The sequence below is a fragment of the Hevea brasiliensis genome, chromosome 16, assembly GCF_030052815.1.
Source record: "Hevea brasiliensis isolate MT/VB/25A 57/8 chromosome 16, ASM3005281v1, whole genome shotgun sequence".
NCBI classification, from domain to species: Eukaryota; Viridiplantae; Streptophyta; class Magnoliopsida; order Malpighiales; family Euphorbiaceae; genus Hevea; species Hevea brasiliensis.
In genome coordinates this window covers 52,610,512-52,623,952 of record NC_079508.1, presented here as the reverse complement: position 1 = coordinate 52,623,952, position 13,441 = coordinate 52,610,512, and the positions used below count along the sequence as shown (strand labels likewise).

Below are 13,441 nucleotides of genomic sequence, written 5' to 3'. Positions count from 1 at the left end.
AACTCACTCAAAACAAGTCCAATTGACCTGAAATTTTGACCATGAATAGTTAAGACCCATATCTACAAGTCTTATGAAGACACCAAAACCCATAAATGACCATAAGCAAGTCAAACAGCTTGCAAAAATTCGGGTCCAAAAACTGGCCGAACCTAAAATGACTTAAAGTGACCTAAAGTGACCAATTTTGATGCAATTTGACCAGCAATAGTAAAACGACCATAACTTGGTCTACATAACTCATAATGACCTAAAATTTTGCCCCGAGTTCCATAAGACATAGATCTACAAGTTTGTAGTTTTGACCGAAACCCGAAAATTGAGGGAACTAGGTTGTCCGGCTAGGTCAAACTAGTATTCCGAAATCCAAGAAATTGCAAGAAAATTCAGTATACACGGAAATGAACTTGGTAATGTGTACCAATCCTAAAAGACTATCGAATGTGACATATTAGTAACATTAAAACCTAATTTACCTAGAATGCATCGAGGGTCGACATCTTAGGTTGACTAAGCAAATATTAGAAGTCAGTGAATTAATTATCAAGCATTATCGTTAGAGACAGTTTAAATGAGTACTAAAACACTTCAAATTATGTTTCTTAGTTAGCAAAGACTCAGGGAAAGGGAAGGAAACACTGAGTCAAGGCCAGGAGACAGTTATCAGAGGTTTATGCACAACAGTTATTTCTTTTGAATTTTTCAATTGAAATAAATTATGATTATTTGTATATTATTGTTTTCAATTATGGAAATGTGTTTGAATGGATACGTATTGCTTGAAAAGCATTGTAAATAGTTTGAAACTGTGGAAAAATTGATTTAGTGTGATTTGTGAAAATTTGAAGTTAATTATGAATTGTGTTGCCATTTTGTGAATGAATTTATGACTTTAGAAATTTATTGGATTCTCACGAATCATTTGAATAAAATGTTTGGAATTGATTTTGTGTTCACTGAGATGCGAAGCTTTCTGGGTTTAGCTGGCTACTATAGGCGTTTTGTGTAGGATTTTTCCAGGATAGCGGCTCCCCTAACTAAGTTAACTCAGAAAAATATTCCATTCATTTGGACAGATGACTATAAGGAGAGTTTCCAGAAGCTTAAGGAGTGTCTAACCACCGCCCCGGTATTGACACTACCGATGAGTGGCGAAGGATATACCGTGTACTGTGACGCCTCCAGAGTTAGCTTAGAGTGTGTTTTGATGCAAAATGGAAAAGTAGTGGCTTATGCTTCAAGGCAGCTGAAGAGGCATGAGCAGAACTACCTCACCCATGATTTGGAAATGGCGGCTGTAGTCTTTGCACTAAAAATCTGGAAACACTACCTGTATGGTGAAGTGTGCAAGATATACACCGACCATAAGAGTTTGAAGTACATCTTCCAACAGAGGGATTTAAACTTGAGACAGAGGAGATGGATGGAGCTTCTGAAGGACTATGATTGCACCATCCAGTACCACTCTGGGAAGACCAATGTAGTAGCAGATGCTTTGAGCATAAAATCTTCTAGCAGTTTGGCGCACATTTCAGTAGAGAAGAGACCATTGATTCAGGAAGTACATGAGTTGATGGATCAAGGTTTAATCCTAGATCTTTCAGATGAGGGGGTATTGTTGGCTCATTTTTCAGTGAGGCCAGACTTGCGAGACAGAGTTAGAGTTTCCCAGCACAGAGACCAACAATTGATGAAGATCATAGAAAGAGTACAGCAAGGTGAAGGTGGAGAGTTTGGATTTGCCAATGATGGCGCCCTTATGCAAGGTTCTAGAATATGTGTGCCCGATGTAGACAATCTCAGAAATGAAATCATGCAAGAGGCACACTATACACTGTACAATATCCACCCAGGCTCCACCAAGATGTACCATGATGTGAAATATAATTATTGGTGGAATGGCATGAAAAAAGACATAGCAGACTTTGTGTCCAAGTGCTTGACTTGTCAGAAGGTGAAGTTTGAACACCAGAGACTGTCAGGGAAGCTGCAAGAGCTCCCTATCCCAGAATGGAAGTGGGAAATGATTACTATAGATTTTGTGACTGGGTTGCCTCGTACCACGCGAGGACATGATTCGATATGGATAATTGTAGATCGCCTAACTAAATCAGCTCACTTCTTGCCTGTGAAGACTACATATTCTGTGGCACAGTATGCCCGACTTTACATTCGAGAAATAGTCAGATTGCATGGAGTTCCTGCTTCCATAATATCTGACAGAGGGCCCCAGTTCACTTCTCAATTTTGGAGGAAGTTGCAGGAGGCACTTGGCACACAGTTGAACTTTAGTACTGCTTTCCACCCTCAGACAGACGGACAGTCTGAAAGGACAATCCAAACACTGGAAGACATGCTTCGCATGAGTGTTTTGGATTTTGGAGGTCAATGGGATGCTCAGCTAGCTTTGGTGGAGTTTGCCTACAACAACAATTACCATTCCAGCATAGGGATGGCACCCTATGAGGCACTATATGGAAGAAAGTGTAGGTCTCCTCTGTGTTGGATGGAAATGGGAGAAGCGAAGGTACATGATGTAGACCTAGTGCAGTACACTTTAGAGATAGTTCCTTTAATTAGGGAACGATTGAAAACAGCTTTCAGTAGGCAGAAGAGTTATGCAGACCCCAGACGGAGGGATGTGGAGTTTGCAGTAGGCGACTACGTATTCCTGAAGGTTTCTCCGATGAAGGGAGTCATGAGATTTGGAAAGAAGAGCAAGTTGGCACCTCGGTATATTGGACCTTTTGAGGTTACTGATAAAGTTGGAGCAGTTGCCTACCGGTTGGAGCTACCACCCAACCTTCCTCATGTTCATCCTGTGTTTCACATCTCCATGCTCAAGAAAAACATTCCTGATCCTTCTCATGTACTACAGCCGGATGTAATAGAGCTAAAAGAAAACTTGACGTTTGAGGAGCAACCTGTAGCCATAGTGGACTACCAAGTGAGACAGCTAAGATCAAAACAGATCCCTATGGTTAAGGTTTTGTCCATCGAGAGGTTTGTCCAATTTTTCCCCGGGAAGTTTTAGCCCATTTTGAATTTTGGGCTAGATTTCTCGCAAACCATGAACCCTACGAGAAAACTGAGAGTACCAGAGCGCTCTACTCGTCGAGAGCTTCGCGGCAATATAAATTTTAAATTTTTCCGACATCGTTTTTTGGGGGTCCCACGGAACTTCGTAGTATTTTTCTGAGCATTAAATGAGCTTAGAAAATTCCGTAAAATTTATGTACTAACCCCCGTGTTGTGGGCTTCGAGTAGGTATCTTCAATTCTCGGAAATTCGACAGTTGTCCGATTCTGTGAATTTCCGGCCAGACAAATCGATTACTGGAAAAGTCTCTGAATTGGATTGAGGTTTTGGCTACCCCACCACTGTCAGACGTCCCGAGCGCATTCCCGAAGTCGGAATCGGCATAGGTAAACCCGAACCTTGCTTTTTCGTAATTTTCTAGTGCTTAAATGAGATTAAAAATCCATAAAATATTCGTGATAGCTCAAAAAATTATGATTCTTTTTGCATTAGCCTAGTAATATTGCTAAGGACCGCGGGGCAAAGTTTTAGAATTTTTAGAGTTCATTTGGATAGTTTTTGCAAAAAGAGTCAATTATAAAGACTAAATTGAAATTTTACATGTTGTGATGGGCCCAGGAGGGGTTGTGTGATGTGATTGAGTTGTGAATATATGGATTATGAATATAGAAGTGCGTTTTGAGCCCTTTTGCAGGTTGGATAGGTTCTAGGTATAGGGGAGACTCTGCCGGATTTTTGGCACGACTTAGGACGTATTTGGTCTTTTCTTAAGTTTGTATTGAGTCAAATTTATTAAATGATTGTAATAAAATTGTCAGGTGAGCCGGGACAGCCTTCTTCCTCCGCCCAGCCGCCACAAAGGACATTGTCAAGTCTGTGAGTAAAATATTAATTTTAATTGTAATTTCATTATTATTATATGTTCAAGCATGCCCATGCATCACTTATATGTATGTATCTATGTAGTTAAACTCTAGGCACGTTTTATGTTGCATTCATAACTGTTAAAGTGCCATGGATATTGTTGTGTGGTAATTTGGAGCAGTGTGCGTGCGTTGGCGTGCGTGTGATGTAATGTTGACTATAGATAGGACGGGTAGACACGGCTTGAGATCTTCGCTGGGACCCAGTCCTTCGGGGTAGACACGGCTTGAGTTCTTCGCTGGGACCCCGATTTGGTTTATTAAGCGAAAGTCCGGCTTGAGTTCTTCGCTGGCACAGGTTGGATTTAAGAGAGCTGTATAGGAGATCAGCTCCCATATATTATAATTGATATTAATGGGTGTGTGAGTACTCCAAATTACCTTTTTGATATTGTGATATGAAATTATTGCTGATGTTGCTTTTCACTCTACAGGATGCATTAGTTTTAGATAGTTATAGAGATTATGGTTAAAATTGATATTTTACTCTCTGAGTCGAACGCTCACTCCTGTTTAATATTTTGCCAGGCCACAGGAGGATATTTTTGAAGTTAACCTGCTTTTCTCCCTCGCAGGTCGTCTATTCATGTTTGTGTAATTCTATAAACTTATAGAATTTTCGCATTTATTAGAAGTATTTATTGAATTGGGTCTGTAATATAAATTATTATTTTGGACCTGTAAACTTATTATTTTATGCATGTTGATGGACTGGATGAGGGAGCTAAGCTCCCATTTATTTTTATGTTGTTATGAGTATGTGGAGGGTGAGCTGAGCTCCCCACTTGATATATATTGTGTTTACAGGTTGGGTGAGTCAAAAACTCCCCGTTGAAAGGTCCATTTTATGGCCGGACTCTGTTCGGTTGAATTCTTGAAATTGGGCCCAAATGGGCCTTAGATTTGGGTTAATGAATAGTTAGCCTTACTACGAGCCTCGGGGGCTTTAGGCTGGCCCAGGTCCTAGTGTCAGTCCGGCCCATAGGTTAGGTCGTGGCAATTATTATCTTCCTTTATTTTAAAATCAATTCAAATAAATCCTATAATATTAATAATACAATATTTCCTTTTTATTTTATTTATAATTTAAAAATTTTGGGTTGTTACTATAAATACTTAATATATGCATAAATTTATTTGAACTTATTTGGATTTAAATCAAAATATTATATTAAAGTTTATTTTCTAAAATTTAATCAAATTGATTTTAAATTTAATTATATTTGATTTGAATCCATCTTAATAAACATATATAGACATAGCAACAAAATAAGTGGTTATCATGTAGACGTCATTAAATATTATTGTAATGTAAGAAGGGTTATATATGGTCTATTTAATCAGCATTGGCTGCTTGGCTTCCTCATTAAAATGATTAAAAAAGATTTTGTGAATAAATTAAATATGATAAGTTTGCCATCATTAAATAATAAAACCGAAGGTAATATTTTATTTTAAAGATCTATTTTGGCTTTTTTTTTTAATTATAATAGTGATTTTTTAGATTAAATATTTAAGCCATGGAACAAATTAAAATATATGGCAGTGGTTAAATTTGGAATTTTTCAAAAAAAAAAAAGAAAATTTTAGAATTTAGTTATTTTAATATATTAGTATTAAATATATTTAAAAAATAATAATTTGCTCAAATAACATTTATAATAAAATTCATGTTTTAAATTTAAAATATCATGAAAAGATCATCACATTTCATGCTAATCATTAGGATAAAATCGAAAACCGAACATTAAAAATTTTAAAAATCGAATCGAACCGAGTGATAGGAGAAAATAAAACCGAAATTTATAAAATTTCATATTTTTCACATTAAATCTAAATAATAAAAACAAAAAAATAAAAAAAATTAGAAATCAAAACTCAAAAATCTTTAGGTTCGGTTCGGTTTCCTTTGATTTCGGTTCGGTTCGATTCAATTTGATTCAATTTTTTTGATTTTCTATATATATTAATAATTTCGGTTCGGTTCGATTTTTTTTTTAATTTTTTATGAAAATAACCGAACCGAACTGATTTAACCAAAATTATCAAAATTATAAACCGAATCGAACCGATTAAATTTTAAAATCGAATCGATTGAACCGAATTAATCGGTTCGGTTTTTCGGTTTAAACCGAAAACTGCACACCCCTACTAATCATGGCATTATTTTCATGACAAAAAAATTATTTATTGATAATATATATTTTTATTAATTAAAAAATCTTAAAATAATCAGTGTTATAACATTTTAATAATTAAAAATAAAAGATGGAAAATAATAAATGGCAAAGGGTAAACTTTTTTTTTCTTTAATTTCTTAGTTTTCCTTTATTATTTTCCTTTTTTTTTTTAATCTATTCGTGTAATTTTTTAATTACATATTAATATTATTATTATTATTATTATTATTATTATTATAAGATAATTACGGATCCAGTAAAAGAAAGGAGATCCTGATAAGGGTGTGTGAGGCGCAGGGATACTGCAATAACTGAATATATGTTGATGTGGATTATTCTTGTGCCATCAACTTCTTTTAGTGGCAATTTCAAGGTTTTTGATATGATGCGGGAAAATGAGAGCCACGGCCCTCATTTGCATTTGTTCTCCCCTTTTATATTATTGCACTTTTCACTTTCGTCTATGACACAAACATGTAAATCATGATGGGTTTTACATGATGAAGATGGAACCATCCAAGCTAGAGTTGCTAAATGCCAAGTATTGATTCATTCGGAAAAATAATGCTTACTCTCGCATACGAGCTGGCTTTTGTACTGCTTAATTCTTTCCCTTTGATTGCAGTCTCTATTTATATATTCCTCACCTAGATTATTTGTTTATTAGCGGTAGGATCACTGATTGATACGATCTGTACCTCATCTCCAACTTTAGTACAACCCCATTGGTCCATCTCCTCATATAATCCCATCTTCCCTTAGTTTGTTCATCATCCATGGATGCCTCTGAGTGAAAGAAGAAGGATTTTATTAATTATTTGCTTTAGTCACGTAATCAATTGACCGCAAAATTTCAAGCTTGTGTGCTAGCAAACCTGATTAGAGTTTCAACGTTGGAGGAGTTGGTTTTTTGACCAATTGCCCTCCTTGTTGCACTAGTCACTATCTCAGCAGTTTAGAAATCCACTCCAACATTTATCTAACATGAAGCGAGAGATTACTTGCTCACATTAATCACCGACATTTCATGGTGTCAATTTCATAGGACAGTAAGTAAACATTAGGATAAGATAATTTATAAAACAATAATAGTCAATATCGGTTGAAAAGAAAATTCAAGGAATGATAACATATATTTATTGGTTTTAGTGCAAAAATTGCTAACAGCTTTCAGCGACAAAGGGCGATTAGCCAGAAATGCAGGGCAACTAATGAACTGGGCTGGGTCCTCAAAGGTGGGATAGATTCTAATATGGACTTATTGAAGCTGCTCCTATATTCAAATGGGCTGGCGTACTGCTCAGTGCACAAACACAACACCTCTTTCTTGAATTCATTTCCATCTTTTGACGAACATACAAAATGGAAAACGAAATTGTTTGCAGATGAAAATCAAAGCTGGGCTTAAAAGGAATCTCCTTCGTATATCCATGAAAGTGAAACCCCAACTTGAAATTTTCTTTTTCTCGGTTACGGCTGCTTTTTGTTTTTTGTTGCAACTTGCAATTCATCCCTACAGGTGCAAATTAAAGAAACAATTGTTTATCTTATCCAAAACCATAATTTTCCAATAAAACATTCATACCCACAAGGTGAATTCCGTCATTTCAGATGAAACAGCATTGATCTACCAAACCTCTGTTCAGTAAGCTCTCAGTCGCCACTGGCTAGTGGCCGCTCACCAAAAGTCCATAATGAGACCCCAAGTCCCCTCTTTCGTAATCTTCACTATCTTTGCTCTGCTTGTCTTCCGAGCTGCCTCAACTCAGCCTCCATTCTCTTGTGATCCATCAAACCCATCAACAAGCTCCTACCTTTTTTGTAAAACCACACTACCCATCAGCCAAAGAGCCAGGGACCTTGTCTCTAGACTCACATTAGGTGAGAAGATTTCCCAACTCGTTAGCTCAGCTCCACCGATTCCACGACTCGGTATCCCGGCGTATGAGTGGTGGTCCGAGGCATTACATGGGGTTGCCAATGTGGGACGTGGCATTCATTTTGAAGGCACTATCCGTTCCGCCACTAGCTTCCCTCAAGTCATCCTCACTGCCGCTTCTTTTGATGCCTACCAATGGTATCGCATAGGTCAAGTGAGCAGTTACTTGCTATCAACACAAGTCTCACGGCTTAATAAAGTGTATTAATTGGTTCAGTGATGAATGATTCGTTATGTTTTTTATTGTGTGAAGGTGATTGGAAGAGAAGCAAGAGCAGTGTACAATGCAGGGCAAGCTACAGGGATGACATTTTGGGCACCAAACATTAACATATTTAGGGACCCGAGATGGGGTAGAGGGCAAGAGACGCCTGGGGAGGATCCCTTGGTGACAGGGAAATATGCAGTTTCATATGTGAGAGGAGTTCAGGGGGATTCTTTTCAGGGAGGGAAGCTTAAAGGGCATCTTCAAGCTTCAGCTTGTTGTAAGCATTTTACTGCTTATGATTTAGACAATTGGAAGGGTGTGAACCGCTTTGTGTTTGATGCTCGTGTAAGTCTGCAGCCCATTGGCCCTTTCCTGGATCGGTGGATGTTATCCAACATTTTTTTGGCTTCAACCATTTTTATCTTAATCTATTTTATCCAACATCTGGGTTGGTGGATGTTCTTTATTTTTGCTTTGGATTCATGTTAATTTGGCTTTGTGGGTATTGCCTAACTTCTCCTGACGAAGCAATTGGTGAATAAATCACAACTTGAAAAGAATAACAACGTTACTTTCCTGACCTTGAATTTTGCACAAATTTTAAATGATTTCGAAGAAAATAAGGGTAGGGGTGGGGTTTCTTCTTTTCTCCAGTCAAGCTACTTTTAAGATTTTCTTATTCACACGCTTGTGTTTTAATATTTGCTGAAGTCTGAACAGGTTATCATCTTATGGGGTGGATAATTATATGTGTATATGTGAATTTTGCTCCGGTTGGATCACACTTAAAATAAATGCTTTGCGTAATACAATGGTGAATGTGCATGAATGGCTAATGGGTGAACAGCTGTTTGAAGGATATTATATAATGATATGTTTATTTATTTTACTTTTTAAATCAGGTTACTGTGCAAGATTTAGCAGACACCTATCAGCCACCATTCCAGAGTTGTGTTCAGCAAGGAAAAGCAAGTGGCATCATGTGTGCTTACAATAGAGTTAATGGAATCCCGAGCTGCGCAGATTTCAATCTCCTTTCCAGAACTGCTAGAGGGCAATGGGATTTTCATGGGTATTAAAAAGTGCTTCATTTGCATTGCAATTGTTTTCTTACGAAGGGTATTTTAGACGATAAGAAGTGGTGGATTTGATTGCAATTATTGACTGGTTGATTATCATAATATTACAATAATAATAATAATAATCATCAGGTACATCACATCTGACTGTGACGCGGTTTCCATCATCTACGATGATCAAGGGTATGCTAAATCACCAGAAGATGCTGTGGTTGATGTGCTTAAAGCTGGTATGGTACCTCTCTTGATCTTTCATAGTCTAGTGTCATAAAGATGACATATGCTTCTGTTTTTAGCGCGGACTGGTAGATTATGCGTCACATCTGTAATTCATTAATTGAGATTTTGGACCATTATCATCTTATGGGTCCACACATCAAAACAGCCCATAGGTTTTCCACCAAAAGCTTATGGTAATAAGCAATTATTACATACTCTTATCATAGTAACTGTTTGAGTAGACTGAAGTTTCTTCTCGATTCTCATGTTTTTTTTTATTACGGTTTCCCTTTTACCCTTTTCTGGTCATAGAATACTCTAAGTGTAGTTAGGTGCTGGGTATATGATCGGCTGGACTCATGATTCATGACCAAGATTGTAGTCATTGCTGCAAAGAGTAATACGACTTATATGGCATACCTGTTCTGGAACAGGTGCCTTATTTCTTCTGATACCCTGTGACAAGACAAAAATTTGGGTGTATATTTACAGTTAGCGGGCTCACTTTCCTCATATCTTGTGTATATACTGCATTGAACTCACATTATATAATCGACAATCTTATAGTTTTGCAGAACAATGATCAAATCTTTTGAGCGAGTTGGAACACTTAGCAAAAGTTTAACCTTTTTTTTTTTTTATTTTAATTCTTTGCTTGAGTAAAATGCTTAATTTCTATGAATAAGCTCTAAATATGTTAAAAGTTGAAATGACATGAAGTTGTGTAATTGCATCCTCTTGAAGTTCGTGATAAAAATAAGGAAAATTCCATGAATGGATTAATTATGTGCAGGGAAATGATTTAACATGCTCAAAGCATTTTAATTCCCACTTGCTATGCTAGAGGCCAGTACAAGAGAATTCTATGCGGATGTGGGTACAGAGCATAGTTCTATGAGAGAACTAAAAGAATTTCTTATTGAGTTGAATAGTTGCAGATCATTCAGAAGGATCTTAGTTGCATTTTAATTAGACGGATTAAAAGATGTGTACATAGTCCATAATACCTTTTGTTTAGGAAATTCTTTGAACTAACAACTGTTTATTTTACCAGAGTCTTTGAACATTGTTTAACAATTAATTGCAGGCATGGATGTCAACTGTGGATCATACTTGCAAAAACACACCAAAGCAGCTGTGGAGCAGAAAAAACTGCCTGAATCTGAAATAGACAGAGCCCTTCACAACCTCTTCTCTGTAAGAATGAGGTTAGGACTTTTCAATGGAAATCCAGCGGAACAACCTTTTAGCAACATTGGTCCTGACCAGGTCTGCTCCCAGGAGCACCAGATACTAGCCCTCGAAGCAGCTCGCAATGGCATTGTCCTCTTGAAAAACTCTGCAAGACTCCTCCCACTTACAAAATCTAGGACCATGTCCCTTGCTGTAATTGGCCCTAATGCCAATTCTGCACAAACATTTCTTGGAAACTATGCAGGCCCTCCATGCAAATCTGTAACGCTATTGCAAGCACTGCAAGACTACATCAAAAACACTATTTATCACCCAGGGTGTGATACAGTTCAATGCTCTTCAGCTTCCATCGACAAGGCAGTTGACATAGCAAAAGGGGCGGACCATGTGGTACTGGTAATGGGACTCGATCAAACTCAAGAGAGGGAGGAACTTGATCGTGTAGACTTGGTGCTGCCAGGGAAGCAACAAGATCTCATCATCAATGTTGCAAAATCTGCAAAGAATCCAATTATTCTAGTGCTTCTTTCCGGAGGTCCAGTTGATGTATCTTTTGCCAAGAATGACAATAACATTGGAAGCATTCTCTGGGCTGGTTATCCTGGTGAAGCTGGTGGGATAGCACTTGCAGAAATCATATTTGGTGATCACAATCCAGGTCAATGCCTATGCAATACATAGTAATAATAATAATAATAATAATAATAATAATAATAATAATAATATTATGATATGCTCCCACATCTCCTGCATTTGTTTGGAAGAAATGAATAATCCGTTACTTTTGAAATTTATGGTTCTGATGGTTGGCCACATCTTGTTATCCAGGAGGGAGATTACCAATGACCTGGTATCCACAAGAATTTGTCAAAGTACCAATGACAGATATGAGGATGCGACCTGATTCCTCTTCAGGCTATCCTGGCCGAACATACAGATTCTACAAAGGCCAGAACGTTTTTGAGTTTGGTTATGGCCTCAGCTACTCGAAGTACTCTTATGAACTCAAGTCTGTGACCCGAAACAAATTCTATTTAAATCAATCTTCAACAGTGCATGTAATTGACAACTCAGACTCTGTGCGCTCCACATTGGTCTCTGAGTTGGGCACAGAATTCTGTAAGGAAAGTGAGTTCTCAGTTAGAGTTGGAGTGGAGAACCAAGGGGAGATGTCCGGTAAGCATCCAGTATTGCTATTTGTGAGACAACCAAGGCATGGAAATGGGAGGCCAAGGAAACAGTTGATTGGATTCAAAAGTGTGATACTAAGTGCAGGGGAAAGAGCTGAAATTGAATTTGAACTGAGCCCTTGCGAGCACTTCAGCAGAGTTAATGAAGTTGGTCTGAAAGTGATGGAAGAAGGAACGCATTTCTTGGTTGTAGGAGGTGATAAGTTCCCAGTTTCCATCATAGTCTGAAAAGGAGATTTACGTCTTCAAAAAATAAAATTCAAATATCTTAATTGTGTTGGTACCGTTACAATGATGAATGAGCCCAGAAAATGGGTCAGGTACCAAGTAAGAAAATTATGTATTTAAGAAACATAAAGATACATCGTACGTCCTACTTTATAATAGAAATTGTATGTTAACTGTTAAGTTTCATCTATCAGGTGCAGGCTTGAGGGTTTTGTTTTATTTTTATTTTTCTTTTCATACTCAGGCTTGAGGGTTTTATTATTATTTTTTTTTCATACTCCCAAAATTTTCATTCCAGGACATTTGATTAGTTATTAGCATGATATAAGTTACTGGGTTGGAGGATTTTCACGTAAGTTGGGTTTTTGTCATATGGGATTCAAGAGGGTTCACTGTTGACGTTCTGTTTTTCCTTTTTTTTACTGTTGACATTCTGTTCAGGATTGTTACATATATGTAGCATTAATAAAACGATGTAACTCCAATTTTTAAGCTTACATTTTTCCATTTGTAATTTGTCTAAAATTATATTGTTTTCCTCTTCTGATTTGATTAGTTTTCTGATGCAACGTTCTTCGTAACCCTTAAATATGGTACTTTATTTTCTGCCTTCGGTTACGTTGCAGGATTTGGCAAATAAATTCCAACCTCCATTTCATAGTCGCATAGAAGAAGGGAAAGCCGGTGGGATAATGTGTGCTTATAATCTTAATGAAGTCCCAAATGGTGCGGATTAAAATATCTTGTCTAAGACAGCCGGAGGAAACTGGGGTTTCCAGGAGTAATGGTATGGCAAATTTCAAGGGAATTCTGATGGTTTTGCAATTAATATCATGCTATATTAGTTGCACGTATATTGTTCAGACTGATGCAGTTGCCCTATTGCATGATGAGCAAGGATATGCTAAATAACCGGAGGATGCTATCGCACGTCCTGAAAGCTGGTATGGCTAGACCTACTCTGGTCTAAATCTAAAATTACACAGTTATTAATACAAAATTAATATGCTGACTTGCGAATTTCTGGAATGTCCAGGGAATTTTATTAAGTTTTTAGTTCTAATTTTTTTAACATAACAAATCTGCAGGAATGGATGTGGACTGCAGGTGAGCCACACCAAAGCAGCAATAAAACAGAAAAAAAAATTGACCGAATCAAAAATAGACAGAGCCCTTGGCAACGTCTTTTCTGTCAGGATGAGGTTAGGCAAATGGCAATATATTGAAACTACCTTATGGAAA

At 37.2% G+C, this 13,441-nt stretch overlaps 1 protein-coding gene across 1 annotated transcript; it reads left to right on the top strand.

The window, feature by feature from the left end:
* The first annotated feature begins 7,391 nt into the window (after positions 1 to 7,391).
* LOC110648960 (probable beta-D-xylosidase 7) lies at positions 7,392 to 12,385 on the top strand. The gene is made up of 6 exons (XM_021803337.2): positions 7,392 to 8,235; positions 8,335 to 8,634; positions 9,192 to 9,361; positions 9,501 to 9,598; positions 10,675 to 11,439; positions 11,610 to 12,385. Exons 1-6 carry the CDS (start codon positions 7,837 to 7,839, stop codon positions 12,197 to 12,199), a joined length of 2,322 nt encoding a protein of 773 aa, XP_021659029.2. The 5' UTR covers positions 7,392 to 7,836; the 3' UTR covers positions 12,200 to 12,385.
* Positions 12,386 to 13,441: the final 1,056 nt, after the last annotated feature.